A 25,202-nucleotide genomic window follows, 5' to 3' on the forward strand; every position below is an offset into this window, starting at 1 on the left:
GTTGATTGCATAAAGGAAGAACATTTCACTTAAAAGGACACCAAGAATGTTGTTTTGACTGCTGTGGCACAGTTCTTCAGCTGAAACATAGAGTCTGATTGTTAGTTTAGGACTTACGATTATGGGGTGGGGAGGACGAACACTTTAAAATACATGTCTTCAGGGGTCAACTATAACAGCTGAGTCACAAAACTAAAGAAAAACAGTAAGATGCATTTTACATTGACTTCCAATTAAAGTAAAACACCTGAAATTAAGGATTTATTATCTGGGGCAAAGCTATGCACACATGCAGCCTGTGGTCCATTTGTAATTTTTATGTGGTAATTCAGGCTCCTGATACAATGTAACTCCTTGTGCAATTTAGTTCAAAACCTAGAGATGCCAGACACACACAAAATACTGAAAGGTTGATAATTATTGATCTTAACTGCTGCATCAGCCTAAATCAGCTTTGCATATGCAGAGTTGCATTTTTTCAATACTGTAGTTGTAGTATAATTCAGAAATTAGTATTCAGAAATTAATGTGTGGGGTGAGATGTTGAAATCTTAAATATGTGTGAAACATCACAAAGTACTTGTTTTGCCACTTTGCATTTCATGTAAGAGAGAGGGGAAATAATTTTACTTACATTTCTGCCCTCCGTTAAGGATAGCTATGACCCCACAGATATGTAATATGGTTCAACTCATGGTGTGTCTATGAAAGTACAAGGTATCGCTGTTGTTTGGATACTTTTTGCTGCTTAAAACATTTTTGCTGTTTAAAACAGGCAATATGCAATTGATGATAAAGCAGGTGAAGGGAGGTGTTTCCGAAGTTGACATTTCCTTCTACTCCCATAGATAAAGCCATGGTTTTGAAACACCATCCAGACAAGCGAAAAGCAGCAGGAGAACAGATAGGTGAAGGTGACAACGACTACTTTACTTGTATAACAAAAGGTAAGTAGTAGTTATCAACTAACATAGCCTATATGACTGTGCATAAAATGGTTCAGTATATTTGTGATTCTTGCTTATGTAAAACACATATTAGAAGAACAGAGCTTCCAGCAAATGGCACTGTTGGCAGTGTTTCGGTAATAATAATAATGTTGCTACTTAATAAATAAATCGTGAATTCATTGAAACAAGTTCTTCCAAGTTGAGCTTTCCTAGGAGTTATTGTGCTCCTTATTGTTCTTGTATGCAGATGAGAGGGCTTGTGTGTGTCAGCTTAGATTAATTATGAAATAATTGATTGAATTATGCTTACTCATTATTTTAGATTCCTAGTTTGTATGTATGTGCAAGCTGCTCTAAAGATAAGCAGCCCCTTATCCAACTATTGCTCTTGTCACTACTCTGAAATGTTGCATTCTAGAAATTGCAATAACTGGGGGAGCTTTTGAAAAGGGAAAGTTGATGTAATGATGATTTTAGAATTGTGCTCTATCCCCTTTTCAGAAGTCCTAATGATAGGTTTTAAGCATGTTACAGAAATATGCAATGCATATCTTATTCTGTTGATTCACCAACCCCATACCTATTGGCAAATGCAGTCACTGGGATTCTTCATTGGCTCTGAGGATTTGGATACATATGAATGGTTACTTAATCCATCCAGCACAGTCCACAAAGCTAATTTTCTGAAATGGCTATGCATTGCATGTTAGTTCAAAAATGGGCAGGCTGGCATTCGCAGTGCATGAGCAGCAAGGCATTTTTGAGGGGGAACCAAGCTTGGCTCCCATTCTAAGTCGATTACTTACTATAAATTGATTATTTACTGTAATTCCATTTTCCAGCCTATGAAATTTTGTCAGATCCTCTGAAGAGACGAGCATTTAACAGTATAGATCCTACTTTTGATAACACAGTTCCTTCTAAAAGTGAAGCAAAGGAAAACTTCTTTGAGGTTTTTTCCCCGGTTTTTGAAAGAAATGCCAGGTAAGCTATATTATAGGCTGTAGGGGAGATTGTCTCCCACTTTGCCTTATTGGCAGTGTGTCTTTGTGTTAGAAGTGTCTTTGATTCCAGTCATTTGGGGAGCTTGAGCATCTTAATAGAGATAGAGTTGTGTTTGATGTGTTTGATAACTCACACTCGGTTATCTCACACTTAGGTACTAAAATAATATTTGTGTGCTTATTGCTGTTTCCTAGCAACACACACTGGTGATACCATTAGAGCAGTCTGTTGTAGAGCAGATCCATCTGTCGGTTCCAGAACTGTTCTAATTGTTTAATGCAGCCTCAGTGCTTGGCTATCTTCCACTGTCACTTGCTTCACAAGGCCTAGCCTTCACGATGGTGCACAAATAATTTTCTCAACTTTGTCAGAGCAATGGAGGAGAGGCTATGCTCAATTTATTGGTTTCTGTCCAGTGTACAGTTTTATATTGCATCTTGCAGTTGTGGATGTTTTAGTCCAGCAGTGCTAGGTTAATAAATAATAAACAGTTTTGTTTGTTACTATGTTAAATATTTTTGTTTTTATATTGTAAATCACTCTGTGGTCCTTGGATGAAGGTATAGAAATTTAATTTAATTTGCTAATACTGTAGAAATAATAGATTATGCTATCTCAACATTCTGAGTCATTTTGCAATGTTAGCACCAAGATGGAATACTGATACTGTTTTCCTTTGTGCTACTTGCTTGAGAATGAAATTATAAGATTAAGCTCACTTCTTTTGAATTTGAAATCTCATTTAAGTCTTATTGACTATGGTCTATAGAGTTTAGAGGATTAGAGAAGCAAATCCATATGCTTCAGATTAAATTCTCACATGATATAGCATTAATGTATAGAGAAAGTTACTGTTTCTTCAATTAATTCACCCAACTTTTCAATATAATGAATGTCTGTGTATGTCTTAATTGCTACAGATGGTCAAATAAGAAAAATGTACCTAAGCTTGGGGACACAAATTCCTCCTTTGAAGAGGTAGATGCATTTTATTCATTTTGGTAAGCAAAATTTTTTCTTTTTCTTCCTTGTGAAATAATTTTATGTGACATGTCAAAATTGTATGGGAAAACTTGTCTGTGAAAATAAACAAGACATTTGTAGAAGTCCATATAGTAGAAAAACATAAGAGCACTGAATAACTTTTCCTTAGGAATAAAGGGTGAGGCCAGGAAGTAACATTGCAACCCCGTTACATATCTACTCTGGAGAGTTATTCTTTGCAGTTTGAAACTTTCCTTTCCCCCAAAATAGACTGCCATATATATAAATAGCGGGACTGCAGAGTCTTTAGTCAAGACAAACCTGGAATAGTTGTGATATGAGATCTTCAGATTGATGGCTTGTGACTTATGGGAACCACGTTTTTATTTAGTGGCAAACAGATGTATGTGACTAGATGTTAACATCGTTGCTGATCTCCATTGCTCTGTGCTGTGGTTACGCAGAAATGCAGAAACAATGCTAGAGGGAGAGGGGCCAGTGTAGGAAACAGAATGCCCATCTGCACCCCCATCTCCATTTTCTTCCCATATCATAAGATTTTGCCCTGCAGCGTAAAATAATCAGAATGAACTGTTCATTAATATTCTGATGGCATGTAGATTTCCTTAAGCTTGATAAAGTGTATGCACCAGACAGCTAGCGATATAATCTCAAATTAAGAATGCAAACTAAAAATGTTCTGAAGAATTTGCAATACAACTATTGTAACATTTGATTAGGCATCAACATAGCACTAACGTTTTCTCTCTTACTTCATTGTGTGTTAGGTATAACTTTGATTCTTGGCGGGAGTTTTCTTATTTAGACGAAGAAGAAAAAGAAAAAGCAGAATGGTATGTAAATAAAAGCACCAATGTTAATACACCAAACAAATTCAACTTGTGTGTCATAGTATACAGTGGTACCTCCAGTTGTGGACGGGATCCGTTCCAGAGATGTGGTCGGATTCCGGGGTTTCTGCAACCTGAGGACCGCTTCTGCGCACATGCACACGGCGAAACCCGGTAAAATTTTCCGGGTTTGCTACATGCGCATCCCGAAGTTTACATAACCAGAGGGTAAATGGAGGTTTGACTGTGTTACAGATTTTACACTAATCTTATTAATGATAACAGGTACTGAATAACAAAGCAGAATAAGCCTTGTGAATATGCCCAGTATAGATTCTCCATAGATCTAGTAATGCTCAGAGATAATCAGTCCAAAGAACGGTCCCGTTCTCTACTCTAGTATCTCAGTATTGTGCAAGCATTCACCAGCTTATTGGAGGAAAATTTGAATAGAAATAAAATACAGGAAAGCTTTCTTTTCTTAGGAAGAGTGTACCAGGAGGGAGGGTTCGGTGAGCCAAGGTTTAGAAACTTATTCAGGCAATGGTAAACACATGGTATGTGTCAGGGTACATAAATATTATTTGTGTTGAATACAATAATTGGGGTTTTATCAAAGGGCATCACTTGTGAAGCTGATTGAAGCCCTGCTGAATACGATCGTATTCACTGAGGAATTCATGGAAGTGTTGCTGTTCCTCTTGAGTTTAGCAACATTTCCCGAAATGATTTTGTACTGAGATGTGCTTGAGCAGAGAAGTGGTTTCTACTTAACGCCTCTCATCTCTCTCTGCAGTCGAGATGAGAGGAGGTGGATTGAAAAACAAAACAGAGCAGCTAGAGCATTAAGGAAAAAGGAAGAGATGAATAGAATAAGGACACTCGTTGGTAAGTGTGAACTCAGTTTTGTCAAGACCCATTCATTACGTTTCAGCCTTTATATGTTCACTTCACAGACACCTTTTCTTTTCTTTTCTTTTTTTTTCTTAGACACCGCATACAGCTGTGATCCCAGAATAAAGAAGTTCAAGGAAGAAGAAAAAGCAAAGAAAGAAGCAGAAAAGAAAGCAAAGGCAGAAGCAAAACGAAAAGAACAGGAGGAGCGCGACAGAGTACATTTCAATCTATACTTGTTTTGAAGGATTCAAAAAGTGTGAATGCGTACAGCAGAGCTTTCCAAACTCTGTGTCGCAACACGTTAAGTGTGTAGGTGTGTCACGCAAATACTCCCCGTGCTCCTTCCGGGACGGGAAAGGGGTTCATTTAACCTCTGGTTTGCTAGTAAAACTAAATCACTGTGTAGTGAAATGATGCATTTCTAAAAAGTGTGTCATCTACACGAAAAGTTTGGAAAGCTTTGGTGTACAAAATGTTTTGGTGCTCTGCCAGCTTGACAAAACTACACATTGGGTGGTATTCAACCAGCTTGAACTATGAACTTCTGCTAGCAGAGTGGGGCTTCCTCTTCCTCACTTCCCCCCATGAAGCCTGTCCTTCCCCCCCCCCCCCCGCTCCCCTGTGGAGGACCCTCCATAGCTGATTTTATGGATGGGGGCTGCAGTGGAAAGGAGGTGAAGGGAAAGTTGTTATAGTAGCAGACACAGCTGTCACCCCTTGAATATCACTCCGAATTGCTAATACTTGTTGCCAAAGGTGTATCTGGCAGTTTCATTATAGTTTTCAGCAAATGCTGAAGACGCACCTCTTTACCTTAGTCTTTGACACTTGAGATGTGTATTTTCATGACCCACCCTATTTTTTGTGATTGAAGACATACAATTTAAAAATACAAACTGTTCTAAATTGTGTTTAAAATAGTTGTAATCTGCCCTGGGACCTTAGAGTGAAGAGCAAGTAATAAACTGAAATAATAATAAAATAGCATTTTAAAGGTTTTGGTTTTACATAATGATCTATTGACTTGGCCTGTGGCCCATGTAATAAATTGTGCTTTCCTAGAACATACCTAATTAAATATGTATACCTAAACAAATACAGTGGTGCCTTGCAAGACGAAATTAATCCGTTCCGCGAGTCTCTTCGTCTTGCGGTTTTTTCGTCTTGCGAAGCACAGCTATTAGCGGCTTAGTGGCTATTAACGGCTTAGCGGCTATTAACAGCTTAGCGGCTTTAAGAAAAAGGAAACAAAGTCGCAAGACGTTTCATCTTGCGAAGCAAGCCCATAGGGAAATTTGTCTTGCGGAACGACTCAAAAAACGAAAAACTCTTTCATCTTGCACATTTTTCGTCTTGAGAGGCATTCGTCTTGCGAGGTTCCACTGTACCCAATATCTTTGAATTCAAGTGATGGGTGTGTTTTGGCGCCAAAACTTGAGATAAGCAAGTGTTTAAAAAACCATTTTAATCCTGTTTCATTAGCATAAGAATTTGTGACGTTCCCATTTGCTAAAGACCTATGCTGAAAGATTTCATGGAGCACAGATGATTACTGGAATGATGCAGTTATTTATTTGGTCAATAATTCAGGTGATGGCCTTGAAATAATGACAAATATGCATCTCTGGTTGGTTTGCTAGTAAGAATACCTAAAATTCTGAGAACCGAGTATCACAAACTGCTTTTAACTTGGCATAGATATGGTATCAGACTTTACTGATTCATAGTTTTTCTTCTGTTTCAGCAAAGGCAAGCGGAATTAGAAGCAGCACGATTAGCCAAGGAAAAAGAAGAGGAAGAAATTAGACAACAAGCGCTGCTAGTGAAAAAAGAGAAGGATATTCAGAAAAAAGCAATTAAAAAGGAAAGGCAAAAACTGCGAACAACCTGCAAGGTATATGTGTACTGCTATAGTTAAATATAAATTTTATTCTTTATTTTATTCTTTTATTCTTACATCGAGCTCACAGAACATTGGGTTTGAACAGCACTCTACATTAGTCCTAATTCTCGGAGAAGCGACCTTGATATCTTGAAAGAGTTTTTCTTTAAAGTTTTATAAAGCCTCACATTTACTTTTGATGTTGTTATTCAAAATATCCTTGTGAACTGAGGTGTGATGTGAAGGCTACGGTAACTATATATAGTTTTCCAGAAGGGATGCTAAAAATAAACAGTTGCAGTTATCCAAATAAAAAAGTCAGCACTGGGGAAACATGCACACAAAATGTGCATATTAGCAAAAATAATGTACAAAAATGCATTACGTTAGGTGAACCTGCACACACAAATGTGTATTTTATGGGGGGGGGGGAGAATACTTATGTCCTTAAGTGATGCTGTGGTACTGATAGTCAAAATGACAAGAGGTGCAAGAAGTTCTCCAAAATATAAACATCCAATTTTAGAAGCATAAATTTTAGCCAACATATGTGTCACTGGTATTTTGCACTAATTAATCAAGAGCTCAAAATACTAGGCATTTGAATGTCAAAAATCAGCTAATTCTCCAGTGCTTTCTGCTCTGAAAAGCAAAGCTAGTTCCGCTTTTGATAACAATGTTCATGGAAGCTGTTTGCTTAAATGAAGAATTACTACAGCGAAAATGCCCAAGCCAAACACATTGCTTGTCACCTCTGCCTGCTGTTTTTCTGTAATCTGAAGATAAAGCATATGGTGTTCTTCTTTCAGAACTGGAATTACTTTTCTGACAGTGAGGCAGAATGTGTTAAGATGATGGAAGAAGTAGAAAAGCTGTGTGATCGTCTGGAATTGGCAAGGTATGCATTCCTGACCTACATGTTACGTTTTTTGACCTTCAGCTTTCTACTAGATCTGAAATATCGCTCAATAATTTATTTTTAGTCTGCAGTGCTTGAATGAAGCACTTACATCCACAACAAGGGAAGAAGGAAAGGCTGCTGTAGAAAAACAGGTAATTATTCATCTTTTGTCACGTAAGAGTGTGTCAACATAGTGAAAATATTGGTGTGATCCTGTCGAACATGTATGCTGTGTTGTATAGGAAGCAAATTGCCCAGCAGAATTGCATTTCTAAAGAGAATTTTTGCACCTGCTCACACAACTAATAATGCCTCCTTTATTGCATTTTTAAAGTCCAGCAGAATCTCAGAGCATACAAAGTGGAAGAGCAGTATGCTATCTAGAGGTTAGCAGACGAATCTTTGCATGTTTATGCAAGCTTGAGAGATAAAAACGAGAAAAATGGGACACTACCTTGTCCACCCGTCCGCCCCCTTCAGGGCTAGCAAGAGGATTATAGATTGATTTATTTTTTTAAAGGATAAGGAAGTTCAATGCTTGAACTTCATGTTAAAGTATATGGACTTACATGGTGCCAAAATCAACAGAAGACTGAGACACTGCTTGTTCTGTTACAGTATTTAAACTGAATTGTGAATTAAGTTTAAATGGTCTGACAATTCTCTTGCTTTATTGTGGTTACGACGTGTCTTAAGACCAGTAACATGCACGCGATGCAATTATTATTATTTCCTCCTTTAGATGAGGGTGTTCCTCAGAGTTTTAAATCAGTCTAAAGCTACCTATTTAAGTGCAGTTAATTTGCACAGATCTTGGGAAAAACTTTAATTGCTTCTGCAAGAAACAAATGGTGAGACATGCTGGAGTCACAGTGTTGTAACTTGTGCAGCTGCTACCTCCTTTTAACTTGCTCAGCTGTGTTTTTCTAAAGCTTCTCCCACAGTGGCAGTTGTGGACCAGGAAACTTGTGGCAATTGCCTACGTATTGGGAGAAGGCTTTTGTGTTTGCAGCAATTCAGTGCTAAAGTCTTGTGTGTTCTTGTATTCCCATAGATAGACGAAGTAAATGAACAGATAAGGAGAGAAAGGGAGGAAGCAGAGGCTCGTATGCGGCAAGCGACAAAGAGTTCTGAAAAACCCACAAGCGGAGGTGTTGGCGGAAGTAAGAACTGGTCAGAAGATGACTTACAGCTGCTAATTAAAGCAGTAAACCTCTTTCCTGCTGGGACTAACTCAAGGTACCTACAATTATTGAACAGTATGTATATAGGCAGTAGTCTTGTGCTGAAGCATAAAAGGAATGCAAGTCAGGGTGCTGATTTTTATGTTAAATTGATTTGTGAATATACACTTTCTCAACGTATCACAGATCTGCAGAAACAGCTTTCTGCTGAGGGATATTTGCAAAGCCATTCAAGTTGATTGCTGAATTTGTTCTGTATTTCTGACTGCATGATTTCAGGTAGATTGCAGTTTGGGGGTATGAGCTGAAGGCCAATGCATTTTCCAGGGAAGACCTTTTCTTCTTCAACAATTTGTGTACAACACCTTCAGCACAAGGTTGTTGTATATTATGGATATTGTTAAGCATATGCATTAAGCACAACTGAGAATGATGTAACTCTTATTTAGGAAGATGTGCATGTATAATTCCAAAACTGCTTCCAACAAATAATTTCAGTATTTGATTTTAAAATATACAGGGTTAGTCCTTCAAAAGGGACCCTGTGGATACAGAGTACCCATGTTCCACGGGGCCTCTTTTAAAAGACGCACCCTGTATATCTTACCAAACGATATATTAATTACAGTACAAAAAAAACTAGCCAGGCATTTAACTGCTAGAATCGACATACTTTTAAAGGATGTTTTTAGAGCATTTATGTTTTTCCTTTTGCCTGATAATAGGTGGGAAGTTATTGCCAATTACATGAATTTGCACTCCACTACGGGAATAAAGCGAACAGCAAAAGATGTTATCAACAAAGCAAAGAGCCTCCAGAAACTTGGTATCTTTATCTTTGTAAGATGGTCTGCATGCTTCCATTTACTTCCTAGTAAATTCAGCTTACATTCCGCAAGCCTAAATACATTCCCTTCCCCCTTGCCCATTTCCACTATCTTCCCCAATTCTGAGGCAGAGTATATGAAGGGTGAAATAATATAGCCCTCCAATCTGTTTCATTGGTTTCTTGGCTTGATTTCTCCTGGAGTGCTGGCTGTTTTTCGTAATGAAGACTTTCATATCCCAAGGGCTGAGATGTCCTTATAATAATTGGAGTGTCATTTTGAGCTATACGTATATGCAAAATTTCAGCATTGTATTAAGTATTGATGCTCCTTACAAGGGTGACCTAAACCACTTTGTATGTGCACCCTCTTGATAAAATAATGTAACTTGTTGGCCTTTCAGGTGAAAACTGAGTTTACTTAATATTCTCAGACTTCTTTCATTTATGACATGGGTTGAATTGTTTAGTTGGCCTTTTAATGCTTGACTTTAAACAGAACAATTTCCTGTGAAACATTTGTTTGGGGCATGATTACTTAAAAGCAACTTCTTATTCTTCTTAGACCCTCATCAGAAGGATGACATAAATAAGAAAGCTTTTGATAAGTTTAAAAAAGAACATGGAGTTGTGCCTCAGGCAGACAGTGCTACACCATCAGAACGTTTTGAAGGTAAGTGGGGAAGAACGATGTGCCTCTCCCCACCGTCCCACTCCCAAATATTCCATTCAGCCTTCTTACGCCCAGATCTCATGTGGTTAAGAGCCATCCCTCCAGTTCTGCCGCTGGATGCTTGGGGCATTATCTGCTTGATGTCTCTCACTACTACTGTGAGGACCTGCAACCAAGTGAACAAAGTTCTTCATTCGCAAGTTCTAGTGTTTGCAGATGTGAACAGAATAGTTAGAATTCGCGTGAAGTTATGTGATGTTCAATTGGTGGAAAACAAAAATGCCGTGATGCTTGAACTAAAGGCATCCAGGGAGGAGGGAGAGTGCTGGAAAATTGCCTGGGAGTTTTGCATAGCTTTCACTAAGGACTTTCTTGATTAAAACACATTCTTTTCTCATGTATTATTTATACAGCCACATTTACAGATTTGTCTCCATGGACAACAGAAGAGCAAAAACTTTTAGAACAAGCTCTCAAGACATATCCAGTGAATACTCCCGAAAGGTGGGAGAAAATAGCAGCTTCTGTTCCAGGCCGATCTAAAAAAGACTGCATGAAACGATATAAGGTAGGAAAATATTGCTTGTTTTTACTCCATAGCGCACTTCATTAAGAGAGATCACATTTGCTTCTCTCCATTCCACTTCTTTAATTTCTCACTCAAGTGTCATAGGAACCTTACCTGTTCCTTGGAAAAGAGATCATGAGCAACGGTAAAAGTAGCTTGCTGATAAAAGTCACTGGCAAAACAGCTTTCATGACTGCCTGAGATAGTAAGGGCAAAATTAATGATGCCTTGCCTTATGTAGAATTTGCCATTTGTGCCAGGGAGGGGAAACCCTGGCTTATCAACTTTTCCTGCAGGCAAGGCTGTCCCAGGCAAAGCAAATCACACACTATGGGTCCCCACATAACATGTTTTAACAGGCAAACTCTGCTTCCAAAACTAATCAGGAGGCAAAGGAAGCTACAGACCTGGTCTTGGCAGATAAAAATGTAAGAGCCGTAAAAACCTTTAGATAGGCGCCAGGGATTGAATGTGATGCTACATACATACAAAGCACACATTCACTGTACATACCTCTTTAATTAAAATAGGCTGGCCAAAAAAGACTTTTAGGATTGCATTATACCATTTGAATCAAAGACATATACCATGACCACTTGCAAATGTAGAATTTTATCAAATGAATAGAAAAGAGCAGGGAACACACTAGAATTTTCCTTCAGTGTTAACTAAATTCTGAGTTCTCGCCTTTTAGTTCAGTGCCATTCATTTAGGATTATTTGTGGTGTTCTTTATTGAATCAAAACATTAGTGAACTACGTAGTGGATTTCAGAATGAGGAGTCCCCAAACTTCACTGCTCAGTCAGTGGGAAATGGGGACACAGCTGAGTCCTCTTGCAGCTACCATGGAGAGAGAATTATCTCCCTCCATGGGCAATTCACCAAGTTTGTGTGTGAAAGAGCAGACCTCAGAGGGGGAAAGGTTCCTTGTCCCTGTTTTATGTGCTTAGTCTTACAGTAAGTGCCAATTCATGGTGGCACAGCCCAAATCCACACCATACGTGCATCGAGCTTATGTTGAAAGTCAAACTGCAACACTGGTGTGCTTGTACAGGATTACAGTGGTACCTCAGGTTAAGTACTTAATTCGTTCCGGAGGTCCGTTCTTAACCTGAAACTGTTCTTAACCTGAAGCACCACTTTAGCTAATGGGGCCTCCTGCTGCCGCTGTGCCGCCGGAGCATGACTTCTGTTCTCATCCTGAAGCAAAGTTCTTAACCCAAGGCAATATTTCTGGGTTAGCGGAGTCTGTAACCTGAAGCATATGTAACCCGAGGTACCACTGTATAGAAATCACCCTATAACTTGAAACTGAATAGCTTTTGGAATAGTAATATCTAATTTTGGAAGTCTGGTCTATTATAAAGTCAATACAAAAGTTGTTGAGCAGTTAAATCGGGTGGTGGGAGTGAGTGTTATTCACAGGAAGGCTAGCTGGTGGCAGACTAATAATGGCAAGTGTTTAAAGTTACTGATTGATTGAAACTTTGTCTTACTGTGTCAAGACTTGAGTATTCTTTCTAGTTTCTCAATACTTGAAATAAATAGAACTTGCTTAGCAAATTCTACTAGATAAAAAACAATATGAACAAGGTTTTCTCTCTCTCTCTCTCATTCTAGGAACTTGTTGAAATGGTTAAAGCAAAGAAAGCTGCCCAAGAGCAAGTAGTGAATGCTGCTAAGACTAAGAAATGAGATTCTCAATGACAATCTTAGTGTGTTCTGTTTTGTAATAAAAGTACAAATGTATAATACGGCTTTTATTATTTATATAGATAGCTGTACACTTCTTTGTGGAAACAGAAGACAAAATGTCACGTAGTGAACTTTGTTCCACTCAGGCAGCATGCTTGGGTTTGTTGTTGAACATCAAAGCAAAGTTTTAGTTAAGGGGGGGGGAATCAATTTGCCAGTCTTGAAAGTTCAAAGCCATCATCTCTACAAATCATCCCTTCAGCTCCAGGAAAGCTTTACGATAAATGTCAAGCACGAAGCCAGTACATTCCACTACGGAGTCTGTTGTAATCAGGGAGTTGTTCAAGTGGCCCTGAAATTTTAAAACAGAGATAATTAGAAATAGCAGACAACTTTTGAAACAAATGGCAGCTAGTACTGAAATCCTTACCGACAGCAGCAATTGCAGGGCACTTATCATAAATATACTTTGTGCAGACTTCTTTGATTGTTTGAGCATCAATTGCCTGAAATACAAAGAACACAAGCCTTTAATTTGTGACCATTTTATGTGACAGTGCAAATAGCTGAAACCTAAAAACAAGTATCCGTCAGCATAGCTGAGGGTGTCTATATGCTATATCAAACATTATACCAAGAAGAGCTACAGCCCATGAATTATGTAAGAATTTTGACAAACATCCAAGTTTTCCTGAGACCAGTTAGGAGCACTGAAACACAGCTCTCAACTGCTGGAACCCTACTTTTGGCCAACTCTCTTGTAGCTGAGATTTCAGCATAATCTTCAAACACTCTGCACCCACACTAGTGCAGTAAACAAAGCCATAACTCTGAGCTATTAGGTTAAGATGGCTAAGAAAAGCACCAAACCATTCTGCTCCTTACTTCAATTCTTGCTTCAAGTTCAGGAATTGGGATTCGACGATTGTAACACAACATTTGTCGTCCAATGTCTTCACAAATGGGAGTGGAACCTAAAATTAGACATTATTAGCATGTGTGCAAATTAATTAGACCGGACTTTTAAAAAGAAAACAATCAGATCATACCATCCAGTTGTAACAGCATGTTGGTTTTCAAAAGATTCTTCGCACGTGCAACCTCACTTTCAGTAACACTAGTACACAGTCGTATCCTAAAGACAATGAAAAATAGAAATGTGTTTTAATAATTTGGCTGCCAGTGTTCTTCATGATATACTTCACTGGGCTCACTAAGAACAAGCAAGTGCACAATCTAGATAAATTAGAAAACAGGCCTTTATGAACAATGGCCTTTATGAATAATGAACAATCACAGCTCCAGTAACCTGTTCTTGTAAGCTAACATCCCAGTGAAATAGACGGGTCAAGGCCACAAGAATTGTAGAATCATAATGTAATAAAAGTAATTTATTTCTTATACCCCGCCTATCTGACTGGGTTGCCCTCTGGATGGCTAATAATGGTAGAGTTGGAAGGGACCCTGAGAGTCATCTAGTCCAACCCCCTAAAATGCAGGAATTCTGCCCGCTGCTGTCCCTTGTTGGGCTCGAACCACCAACCACCTGGTTAACAGCCAGATGCAATGACCCATTGACCTGTTAGGTTTCAAACACAGCACCAAATATGCCAGTGCATGCATATTCTCCTATGCTTTGTAAAAAAAAACAAGGCACAAGAGTAATTGCGTGGTATTCTCTAGGTCAGTGTTTCCCAACCTTGTGCCTCCAGCTGTTTTTGGACTACAATTCCCATCATCTCTTGCCACTGGTCTTGCTAGTCAGGGATGGTGGGAGTTGTAGTTCAAAAACAGCTGGAGGCACAAGGTTGGGAAACACTGCTCTAGGTCGGGCATAGGCAACCTCGGCCCTCCAGATGTTTTGGGACTACAACTCCCATGATCCCTAGCTAACAGGACCAGTGATCAGGAATGAAGGGAATTGTAGTCCCAAAACATCTGGAGGGCCGAGTTTGCCTGTGCCTGCTCTAGGTGAAATCCTGCACCAACTTTACGTAAGCTACTGCTCTCGTGTATGCATAAAACATTCCCCTTCAGGGCGTTTGTTGCTTTCATTCCATATCAGCTCCTTTCAGATACGGTCACTTCCTTACCATTCTCTCTGAACAAAGTGCATCATGTCTTCTATGGTTGATCCCTCACAAACCATATAGACACCCCACAGTCCAGTATCTGTGTAGCAGGTGTTGAAGGACTGGAAGCTATGACAAACGTTGCCATGGCATGCAACTTGAGCAAGCTTACTAGACAGATTCTGTTGAAATAAAGAGGGTATTTGGGGTAGAATAGGTCACTTCAGTATCATGAAGCTTAGACGCAAATGTCTTCATTCTAGGTACTTCTTAAATGCAGATATTTTTCTACCCCACACTCGTCCATCTACCAGCTTCTAAGTGGCAAGTACTAATCTATAAGAACAAGTTTAGAGACAGACAAATCTAAGCTAAAATAATGGCTGTTGGAATTGAAAGGAAACTCGGTTCAGAAGGGGCTTGATTTCTGCCAAGGACAATGTTAACATGTCGTTTTCAGGTAACTGTTGCAGGACTAACAGCAACTGAGGAAGGGGCAGAATTTGCCAAGCAAAAGCACAGGTGAAAATAATTCAATCCTTTCGCTCACCACAAAGCTTTTAACCTAATAATATCTCCATATCACATCAGCTTTTGCTCTTAAGTGGCAGGAAAATGGATCTACAAGACTCAAGGACTGACTTATTTTCAAATACCTATAGGAAGTATCAACACTTGTCTCCGTTTACAAAAAAGAAAAAAAAGAAAGATGCTGCTCAAACTGGGCTCATCTTTCGCAAGGAGACTGTATAGACACAACCAACACTGCAACAATCCTTTACTTGAAACTAGTTAGTAATGTTGAGGCTAACTCACCACGCCACCTCCGAAGGAACGATCCCAGTTGCCTATCAGAGTATTTGCCACCATAAGAGGAATGGTGTCCGGGTGACACCAGCCAGCTGCTTCAACAGCTATGGCAATGTGGGCCAGAGGCATCTTATCATCTCGAACACGAATCTGATAAAGTACCACAAACAAAAGGTTTCAGATACCTTTCAAACAGGCCGTGACAGGCCCTGGGGCGAAATGCCACAACCTCAACCATCTCGGCCACACACCTCTTTCTCCAGGCCGTACCCCTCTCCAACACAACTTTGCACCCTCGAGTGCAAAGTTTTTGCCCGGCTGGAATGAGCCCATGAACTTTGCCCAGATGGATGGAGGACGAAGAGGAGGGTGAACAGTCTAGTTAGAAACTAGCCTACTGTAATAAAGGTCCTTCACCTCTGCCTCTAGCTTCACCTACCATTGACATGTGGCCTTTGGAAGTCTGTCCAGGAGGGGATGTGGACCTCTGTCTGAAAAAGGCAGCCCCTTCCCTGCTTTAATGTAACAGCCAAATTTGCCTAATAAACTAAATCAATTGTACAGCTTTTATTTCCACTACAGTGGTGCCTCGCAAGACGAAAAGAATTCGTTCTGCGAGTCTCTTCGTCTTGTGGTTTCTTCGTCTTGCGAAGCAACCCTATTAGCGGGTTAGCGCTATTAGCGGCTTAGTGGCAAAGCGGCTATTAGCGGCTTAGAAAAAGGGGGGGGAGCGAAAAAAATCGCAAGACTCACAAGACATTTTCGTCTTGTGAAGCAAGCCCATAGAGAAATTCGTCTTGCGAAGCACCTCGAAAAACGGAAAACCCTTTCGTCTAGCGGGTTTTTTGTCTTGCGAGGCGTTCGTCTTGCGGGGCACCACTGTATAATGGCTCTGTAATAATGTCTAAACAAGACAACACAGCAACTTAGCAGAGGTTAAATGAGAAATGGATGGAAAGTCAAAGGGGCAAAAGAAACAGGCCAGAAATCCCATGAGTGCTGTAATGCAACACTAATGGTGTTTCAAAAGATGCTGACCTCCTCTGCTCCTTTATCAGGTTTCTCAGCAGCTTCTGCAGCCAAACCAGAATCTCAGCTAACCCGATACCTTCTATAACTATTGCATTATCAGTGATTTTTCACGCTGCAGCTGTCTGGGTGGGGGGAAAAGGCCTCAACTTACTTCACTGCCCGTGAACCGGCAAGGGGGCAAAGGTGGCGCTCCTCCTTTTGCAACAGACGGCAAGTTACCAAAATGGTACTTGGCTAGTTCAAGCAATTCGTCATGAGCGACTCCTAAATGAGAAGCATGTCAGTTTAGGGGTGATACATGTAAATGAATCAGACAAAAAAAGCAATTAAATGCTTCATTTTAGAATCCAAAGTAATACTTGGCTAAACATTGACTATTTTATCCTTTCTGATTCTGAACAGTGGCAAGATGTACTTCTTAGTTGTGTAAACGTCACAAATACCACAAACACTCTATAGATTATACAACAGCAGCATCATACCTCCCGCAGCAGCAAGTACCATTCTGGGTCCTTTATAATGTGTTGTAATATACTCCACCAAGTCATTACGGTTAATGGACCTACAAGCAGATCAGCAAAACAGCGAGAAAGAAAAAAATATGATGCATAGAAGGGCAACAGAACAAGATAACTTGTCTACAGTTGAAAGCAGCATGCCACCATATGAAGCAAAATTGCTTCTGATGTTCAATATGTATAATTTGGGAGGAGGGAAGGGCCTTGCTGCTGTTTGCCATGCTACTTTTCAAGAAGAGTCCACCGGGGCAGAGTCCCCATACATGGTTTTTATGGCCAGGAGCTCTCAGGAGAGAAGTGAAAGACTAATAAGCTCCTGTACACTAAGAGCAGATTGCAGAAGAGCAGAGCATTCCAACTCTGAAACATTTAAACAAACTTAGAACCAACTAGTTGATTGCTAAGGAGAAGAATTACAAGGATTTGTGTCACCTTCCACTAATCATGTTACAATATCCAATTAAGAGTGGAAATAAAAATTGTTACCTGGAAATACTGCATTTTTCTCCAGGTACAAAGTGCAACACATAGTATACTTGGCAAAAAAAAATGCAATAGGTCTGCCAGAAAAAAAAACCCCATCCTGTAATTTCAAGAATGTGATGGACAACAATTTCAATTAACTTTCAATTAAGAATAATGAACTGTGCAGAAAGGTTGGAACATTGTATTCTTTGGCTCACTGAGAGCTCGATTCCCTGCCCCCCCCCCCCCAAATAGTAATCTTTGCTTTGAAAACTGTAGTATCATTTAAGGTTTTAGCAGGGAGCACAGCTATCGTATACCCTTGACCAAAGAATGGTACACTCCTATCTGGAATGGTTGGCCTCTTCCACTGAGTGCACAGCTTTGGGAGGAAGGGGGGGGATGCATGTGAGGAAGGAAAGGAACACCAGACAAGCTGAATCAACCCTGGCGACTGTCACGGCTAAAATGGCCGCTGTTTCTTTAATGCGAATAAAGCTGGGTCAGCATGGCCTGCAGCAGGTTGTATATAAAAAGTGAGAAATGTTAGTTTGGTGCTGAGGCTGGTGTTTGGGTTGGTTGGTTGGTTAGTGCTGGTGTGTATAGTTATTCAGTCGTGTTTTGCACAAAGACTTTTAAGAATAAAACTCTGCAAGGATATTTTCATGGACTCTTTTATGCAGACAAGGGTCCGAGGACCAGGCTGAGGAGACAAAGGGAGGTCAGAACCCTTTCCTTCTTTTTTTTGCTTTTTACAAACACTGACAGCGACTAATGAGGTGACAGATGTCGCAGCCAGATCGCCCTCACATAATAAAACAACTATACTATAAAATTTCATTTAAGAATTGGAGCAACGAAAAGGAGGCATACTTTATGTTTTCTGTGGGTCCTAATATGGTGCGTCCCAGTGCTGTATTTTGATAAGCCGTGGCATGAAGATAGTCGAAGACAACTTCCTGTAAATTAGTCTCAACTTCCTGCATTTCTCGAAGGATCACTCCTCGCTCCCGTTCGATCTCTGCCTCCCCAAGTGTGCTGTTCTGTATGATATCAGCAAGAATCTCCACAGCTGGAAGTAAAAATAAGAAAGAAATACATCTTTTTAGAAAGAAATTAGGGAAACGACAATTTTATATGTAGAAACAGCCAGGAAATGAGAGGGGGGGATGCATAACTTTGTGCTCTGGATTTCAATTTAGTTAAAAATTTATCCTTGTCATAGGATCCAGATTTGGAGCCAAATATGGTACACGATAAACCATAGCTTACTCTGCATATGTGAATCACACCCAAGTGGCTCATCCCTTTGGTGTTGGGAGGAAACTAACCATAATCCTTGGCTATCTCAGCAGGGATCATAGTTTGTTTCACTCTATACAAAAACAATGATAAGCAAAAGTTTGTTCCTAGATTACCAACTGTGATTTCTTTCTTCCACGCACTAGCAGGGAAAAGTGAAGTCACACAAATCAGGCATGCGCAGTAAGCGATGGTTTATACCTAACCGTGATGTGCAAACATGGTCATTAAGTATACTTTCAAGGTTCAACTCCTGAGCACTCTTATTTGGGAGGAAGACCCACAGAAATCAAGACTTATTTCCAAATAAATCAAGACTACTTCCAAATTAATTATTACAGTCAGGCCTCAATTTTAAAAATAGTATAGAAAGTATGACACAGAAAGGCATAAATAAATCAAGCCCAGCACACAGGGGTCCCCACCTTGGTGCTTTTGCCGATGTTGAACAGCCAGTTAATCTACTTTCAAGACCAGTTCCTTAGGAGATAAAATCTAAATTCCCAAACTCACAATTACCTCTTGGCAGGTCTTTTGAGAAAGCCTTTGCATAATATACAGTTTGTTCTCTTGATGTATAAGCATTAAGGTGAGCTCCCATGTTTTCAATCTCCAGTTCCAGATCCAACTGGGACCTTTTTTTTGTCCCCTGCAATTTAGATAGATATTATTCAAGCTGTAGATAAGAAATAAAACAGTAAGAATACCTTGGTGGAAAAGGAGGAGATAATTGTGAAATGACGTGCTGTATTTCTTTATCAGAAATAAACAATGTAGTTTTCCTACATCAGGGACCCCAAATTGATCTGGTCTAGCAAGTTTGTCATGGATGTCTACTGGATTATCTATTTCCAGTTTGTCAATAATAACTAGGGCAGGTATTTAAGGCACCTGCCTCACATAGTGTGTGGTCTATGACAGGCTTCCTCAGCCTCGGCCCTCCAGATGTTTTTGGTCTACAACTCCCATGATCCCTGTCACTGGATAGCTCAGTTGGTTTCAGGTTCGATCCCCATTAGGGACAGCTGCATATTGGGATTGGACTTAGATGATCCTCAGGGTCCCTTCCAATTCTACAATTTCATGATTTCATGATACCTAGCCAGCAGGACCAGTGGTCAGGGATGATGGGAGTTGTAGTCCCAAAACATCTGGAGGGCCAAGGTTGAGGAAGCCTATAAGTTGAATTTGATCAAAGAATGGTTTTAGACATCAGGAAAAATACTGCAGTCACCTGACACACAGTCCCAGCACATGCCGAGAACAGCCACATATATGTGCGCCCAATATTATTAAGCAGAAACTCTAGTTGCTTGGGTCCTGGTTACTGTGTGGTTTTTCATGACATCATGAAGGAGCCGAAGTCCCCCTAAGAAAAAGGACTCAAAGGTCATTTTTCTAGTAAGTCCCCAAATGGTTTATGGAGACCTCTTCCCCGAGATACCAAAGACTTAGGGTTTTTTTGTTTTTTTATTGGAAACTGTATGTGATGTGATTTCAACTAGCCTTTGTTGGGTGGGGCCCAGGTTACTTTACTTACTATTATAGGTTTCATAATTTTAAACAATGCATTAGCTTCCTTGTGCATAATATACAGAGCAGGCAAAACCTACAGAGCAGGTATAGAAGTTAGCTAACAAATTTGAGGACAAAATGATTATCTGCATCTAAAATAGGTAGGTACAGTCCCCCAGGTCTAAATGAACAAAAATGTATATCCCCAGGGTCTATCATAATGTAACACACAACACAATCTTTTATTTGTTTACTCAGAAGTTAGTCCCACCAAGTTCAGCGAGACTTACTTTCAGGTAAGTGGATAAAAAATTGCAAGGCTACACTTCTGTTATGTTGCTGGAATCTCAGGAGTCACCCAAAATTTAAGATATAATGTATCAAAACTAATTCCTGTACTACTTAACCTATCACTCTCAATATTTTTAAAAGCCCTGTTTTCTTAAGAAAGATAAAAAATTGTCTCAATCTGGTCCATAAGCTCTTATTTGATTAAAGTAAACCAGTTTGTATGGCTCATTCCCCAAACAACGAAGATGACCAGAAATATACTCAACCACCTTTGAGTTATACAACCTCTAGATGGAGCAAACAGAAATAGTTCTTGAATTAAAAAAAATACGTATGATCTGAAGTCTTGTATAGCTGTCTTGTATGATTTGCAGGCAAGCTTTCAGTGTACAGGCTGCCCAATCTCCTGGCACAACCCAGCATGCCCCCTTAATGCAGATAGATCTCCATGCTTTTGCCGCAACTGTTATGTGGGACCACGGCGTCACATGCTCTAAAAAGCTTTCTGCAAGTATGGCGTGTCATGATGGAGTTGCATACCTCACCAGAATGGAGCACCCACTACGCGTGATGGAGCACCCTTTAATGCAAGGAGCAAAGTCTTCCTAGAGATTATGATGGTTGCGCAGTCAGCAAATTTCACAGGCCGCAACATACAATACAAATGGGCTAGATCCTTCAGAAGAGCAATAAAAGAACTTCATCAGCTTCATCCGGCTGATAAGCTGTAAAGTAACTACCCGTCCTTTAACCTTGGTGGCTACTTTCAAAACCATTAAGCATTAAATACTTGGGCCAAGGTTATTTCACCACAGCAGCCTTTATTGGAACAAGATCTAGATTGCTTACATGCTTTGACACTGCTTTCTAGTTTTCCAATATGAAGCTAGGCATAAGGTCTACTACTGAATTAAAGATGAACACAAATTAATATTTAATTGGAAAAACAGCATGGGAAAGTTACTTTGAGAACTTGCCTTAAAAGCCATATGCTCCAGGAAGTGAGCTGTTCCATTGTTTTTCTCATTTTCGTATCTGCTTCCAGCGTCAATCCAAAGTCCCACCTCATTCAAAACAAATCATTAGTCTTACCAACCAATAAAACACAGACTGAGATTCAATATGCTGTGGAGGCAGAGTGCTCATATCTCTCAAAGGGGCTGGTCGAGAGCCTGACCAGACTGCAAGGTGGTGAGGTGAGCATGAAGGTGGAGGGGCACAGGAAGCAGTGGGCGCTGATGGGAGCGGTGGCCGAGGCCCAGGCCAGGGAGGAAGAGTCTGCTCCCACAGAGGGGGAGGAGGTGGCTGCAGAAGAGTCTGAGCCAGGGTTGCCCCAACAGCGCCTCCGCTCGGCACTCCTGGCACTGGCCTCACCAGTGGCGGGAGGAATATGGCCAGCAGGCAACTGCGGGGTGCGCGAGGGCAGCCCCAAGGTCTCCCGGTCTGGGTGCCTGCCAGTGTGCCTCCCAGCCTGGCTGAGAGGCAGGGAGGGGAGGAGCAGCACTGCCGCCGCCGCCACCCAAGGAGGGAGGAAGAGGAAGACAGGAAAGTGCCCAAGGAAGCACACCTCCACACCAGCTGCCCAGTCCACCAGCAGGGAGCAATACTTGCCCTGCCCCAGGCACCAGCAACACACGTTGCCCCTCTGGTGTGTGGAAGAGGCATTGATTCTGTAAGGCTGCATTAGGATAATGCAAAGGCAACCCGGACTCAGGAATGCTCCCACTGCAACCACTTTGAACCACAAAATCACCACCTGATAATTATCAATGTATTATCATATTGCTGGTGCATAGTGGATCCATCCCATTGATCCACTTTGGTATCTTGGATCAATTTCCAACATCAGAATACCAGCACTGGTGACAACGACTGATATTTCCCATGAGAACAGTTTCCCTGCTGATGCAGCGATCAAAGCAATTAGGCCTTCATATAAACAACTATTCTACAAGCCAGGAAAGTTTACATTAAAATCGCCTGCATAAGTAAAGCGTACCCATAATGCAGCATCATAAATATTTACTAGGAAGCCTTAGCATTTAAATTTTCCTTCAGTAAGGATGCTATTATTGTTATTTTCAAAACCAACTTACCATTATTTGAAAAGGCAAAGATTCAGAAGGCCAGGGGAGTATTTCACTCACAACTGTTACTTACTGTGCATGTTGAAATCCCAGAATCTTCAGATGCTACCCTCAAGCCGTTATCTAGAGAAGATACCTTCGTCTCAGGAACATTTAGGACAATTTGAGATACTGCCTTGGTAGCTCTGAATCTGCTTCTCCCAAGATGTACAGACTATTGGAAAAAGTGACCAGTGAGGAGTATGATACAAATGCTTATCTTCACTTACAAGGAAGTAAAGCACGTTTATAAAATTATGTGAGAGCAAACAGAGTTCCAGTTACTGTTCTATGGGAGTTTAAGACAATGAGTGGTCACAAAACTTTGTTCAGTATTTCCTATCTACAGAGAGACTTACAGATCTGGGAAGCAAACCTATGTGGAGCCCTCACTTTAGGGTTGTTGAGATAACCCTCTCAAATGTTAAAAGAATGCAAAAGGGAGCCACCAGATTGTGTGGGCTGGCTTTTCTGCTTGCGCCCTATTACCAGAGCTTCTCTGCGCGAGGGATAATTCAGAGCCCCCACATGAAATAGCTCTATGCATGTGGCTACATATGGCCCCTTCTCAAAGTTGCTGGAAGCACAGCCAGATGGAACATCCATAGAAGAAAGAGCCGGCCCACATCCTTAAAATTTAATGCCTGAGAGGATTCGTGTGAACCCCTCTTTTTATTATCCGCCACAACCGAAGGACATATGGTTACTGAGTGATGAGACTAATGTGTTGTAAGATACAATACACATGTACAGAGCAGTACATGTGAAAAGGATCTAGGAGTCTTGGTTGACCACAAACTTGACATGAGCCAACAGTGTGACGCGGCAGCTAAAAAAGCCAATGCAATTCTGGGCTGCATCAATAGGAGTATAGCATCTAGATCAAGGGAAGTAATAGTGCCACTGTATTCTGCTCTGGTCAGACCTCACCTGGAGTACTGTGTCCAGTTCTGGGCACCACAGTTCAAGAAGGACACTGACAAACTGGAACGTGTCCAGAGGAGGGCAACCAAAATGGTCAAAGGCCTGGAAACGATGCCTTATGAGGAACGGCTAAGGGAGCTGGGCATGTTTAGCCTGGAGAAGAGGAGGTTAAGGGGTGATATGATAGCCATGTTCAAATATATAAAAGGATGTCACATAGAGGAGGGAGAAAGGTTGTTTTCTGCTGCTCCAGAGAAGCGGACACGGAGCAATGGTTCCAAACTACAAGAAAAAAGATTCCACCTAAACATTAGGAAGAACTTCCTGACAGTAAGAGCTATTTGACAGTGGAATTTGCTGCCAAGGAGTGTGGTGGAGTCTCCTTCTTTGGAGGTCTTTAAGCAGAGGCTTGACAACCATATGTCAGAAGTGCTCTGATGGTGTTTCCTGCTTGGCAGGGGGTTGGACTCCATGGCCCTTGTGGTCTCTTCCAACTCTATGATTCTATGATTCTACAATATTCACTATTGCTTTGGTGTGTTTGGGGGCACATTCTGATACTGAAACTAGGCTTCGACATGAAGGCCACACTCGATAGGAAGACCTAGCTCCTTTCCCCAGAATTACCCTTTAAATAAAGCATTCACGTTGGAAAAGGTGAAGAACAACGACTGCCCTCTTGACCAAGCTACCTCCTGACCAGCACCGCTGGACACTGACAACGCAGAAAGAACTAGGAGCTGGGTGAGGGTCAGTATCCATTCATAGGGTGGGGAGCATCCCTCCTCACAACAGGGCGTGGGCTGGTCCCCAACACAGGGCAAAACAACAACAACAACCTATATTTGTAGGGGTACATACAGAGCAGATACATTAAAAAGTCACTGCAGAATCCGAGACCAAGGAGAAGAGTTGGTGGAAGAAGATTGGAAGAAATTTAAATTTTATCTACAGAAACATTGTAAAATTAAGGAATGTTAGAAGGATGTTGGAATGAAGTAATGTGGTTTTAGCAGAAATGATATAAAGGATTAAGTAAAAATGGATTGTTAATTGGTGAAAGAACAGAACGTAAAATCATAGTATATTAAGATAAATCATTAGGATAGAAATAAAGATGGAAAGGATTTGCTGAAATATCTAATTGAATTAGAATACAAAAAAGGGAGGTGTGAGGAGGTCAAGGAAATAAGCAAAGAAAGTTATGTAAAGGATTGATTTGTTGTTGTTTTTTAATTATCTGCATCTTTTTATCTTTCTTTTTTTCCTTTGTTCTTGTATTGCTCTGTATCTTTTCCTGTTTAAATATGTTCCTTATTTTTTTCTTTTTGTAACCTTTAAAATCTCAATAAAAGTCTATTGGGGGAAAAAATACAATTCCCATCAGGCGGCGCGCTACCGACTCCATCAGCGCGGAGCAAATACCAAGGGGAAGCCACGCGCGGCTAGGCCGCCAGAAAACTACGAGCCCCAGCATGCCTTGCGCGGCGACCAGACAGGCCAGAGCGCCTCTCGTTCCGGCAGCAGCTGCCTCAGGGGCCCGAAGGCTCGGGCAGCCGTTAGCCGGCGGAGCTTCGGTCACTCACCCGTTTTCCTAAGGCTGAGTTCCGCGAAAGGAGGAGGCCCGGACAGGCCCACAGGAGCCGACCCGCCGCCGCCGCCGCCATTTTCCTGCCGTGGCCGAGCGGTCGGCGGAGCCGGGAGCGTTTCCGGAAGAGAGAGTCACGAGG

The 25,202-nt window shown here is 40.9% G+C and overlaps 2 protein-coding genes across 2 annotated transcripts; one reads left to right on the forward strand and one right to left on the reverse strand.

The window, feature by feature from the left end:
- The first annotated feature begins 829 nt into the window (after positions 1 to 829).
- DNAJC2 (DnaJ heat shock protein family (Hsp40) member C2) lies at positions 830 to 12,474 on the forward strand. The gene is made up of 14 exons (XM_081879166.1): positions 830 to 947; positions 1,793 to 1,934; positions 2,876 to 2,956; positions 3,728 to 3,793; positions 4,587 to 4,678; positions 4,781 to 4,902; positions 6,432 to 6,581; positions 7,379 to 7,467; positions 7,553 to 7,622; positions 8,525 to 8,709; positions 9,380 to 9,480; positions 10,046 to 10,153; positions 10,567 to 10,721; positions 12,343 to 12,474. Exons 1-14 carry the CDS (start codon positions 857 to 859, stop codon positions 12,415 to 12,417), a joined length of 1,527 nt encoding a protein of 508 aa, XP_081735292.1. The 5' UTR covers positions 830 to 856; the 3' UTR covers positions 12,418 to 12,474.
- On the reverse strand, positions 12,470 to 25,192 carry PMPCB (peptidase, mitochondrial processing subunit beta). The gene is made up of 13 exons (XM_081879168.1): positions 25,059 to 25,192; positions 22,583 to 22,723; positions 21,400 to 21,486; positions 19,136 to 19,265; positions 18,188 to 18,386; positions 16,814 to 16,893; positions 16,483 to 16,595; positions 15,306 to 15,449; positions 14,511 to 14,671; positions 13,467 to 13,552; positions 13,303 to 13,391; positions 12,848 to 12,923; positions 12,470 to 12,769 (listed from the first exon to the last, which is right to left on the reverse strand). The coding sequence occupies exons 1-13, from the start codon at positions 25,137 to 25,139 to the stop codon at positions 12,705 to 12,707; spliced, it is 1,452 nt and encodes a 483-aa protein (XP_081735294.1). The 5' UTR covers positions 25,140 to 25,192; the 3' UTR covers positions 12,470 to 12,704.
- Positions 25,193 to 25,202: the final 10 nt, after the last annotated feature.

The sequence above is a fragment of the Podarcis erhardii genome (assembly GCF_964252035.2).
Source record: "Podarcis erhardii genome assembly, chromosome: 10".
Classification (NCBI taxonomy): Eukaryota; Metazoa; Chordata; class Lepidosauria; order Squamata; family Lacertidae; genus Podarcis; species Podarcis erhardii.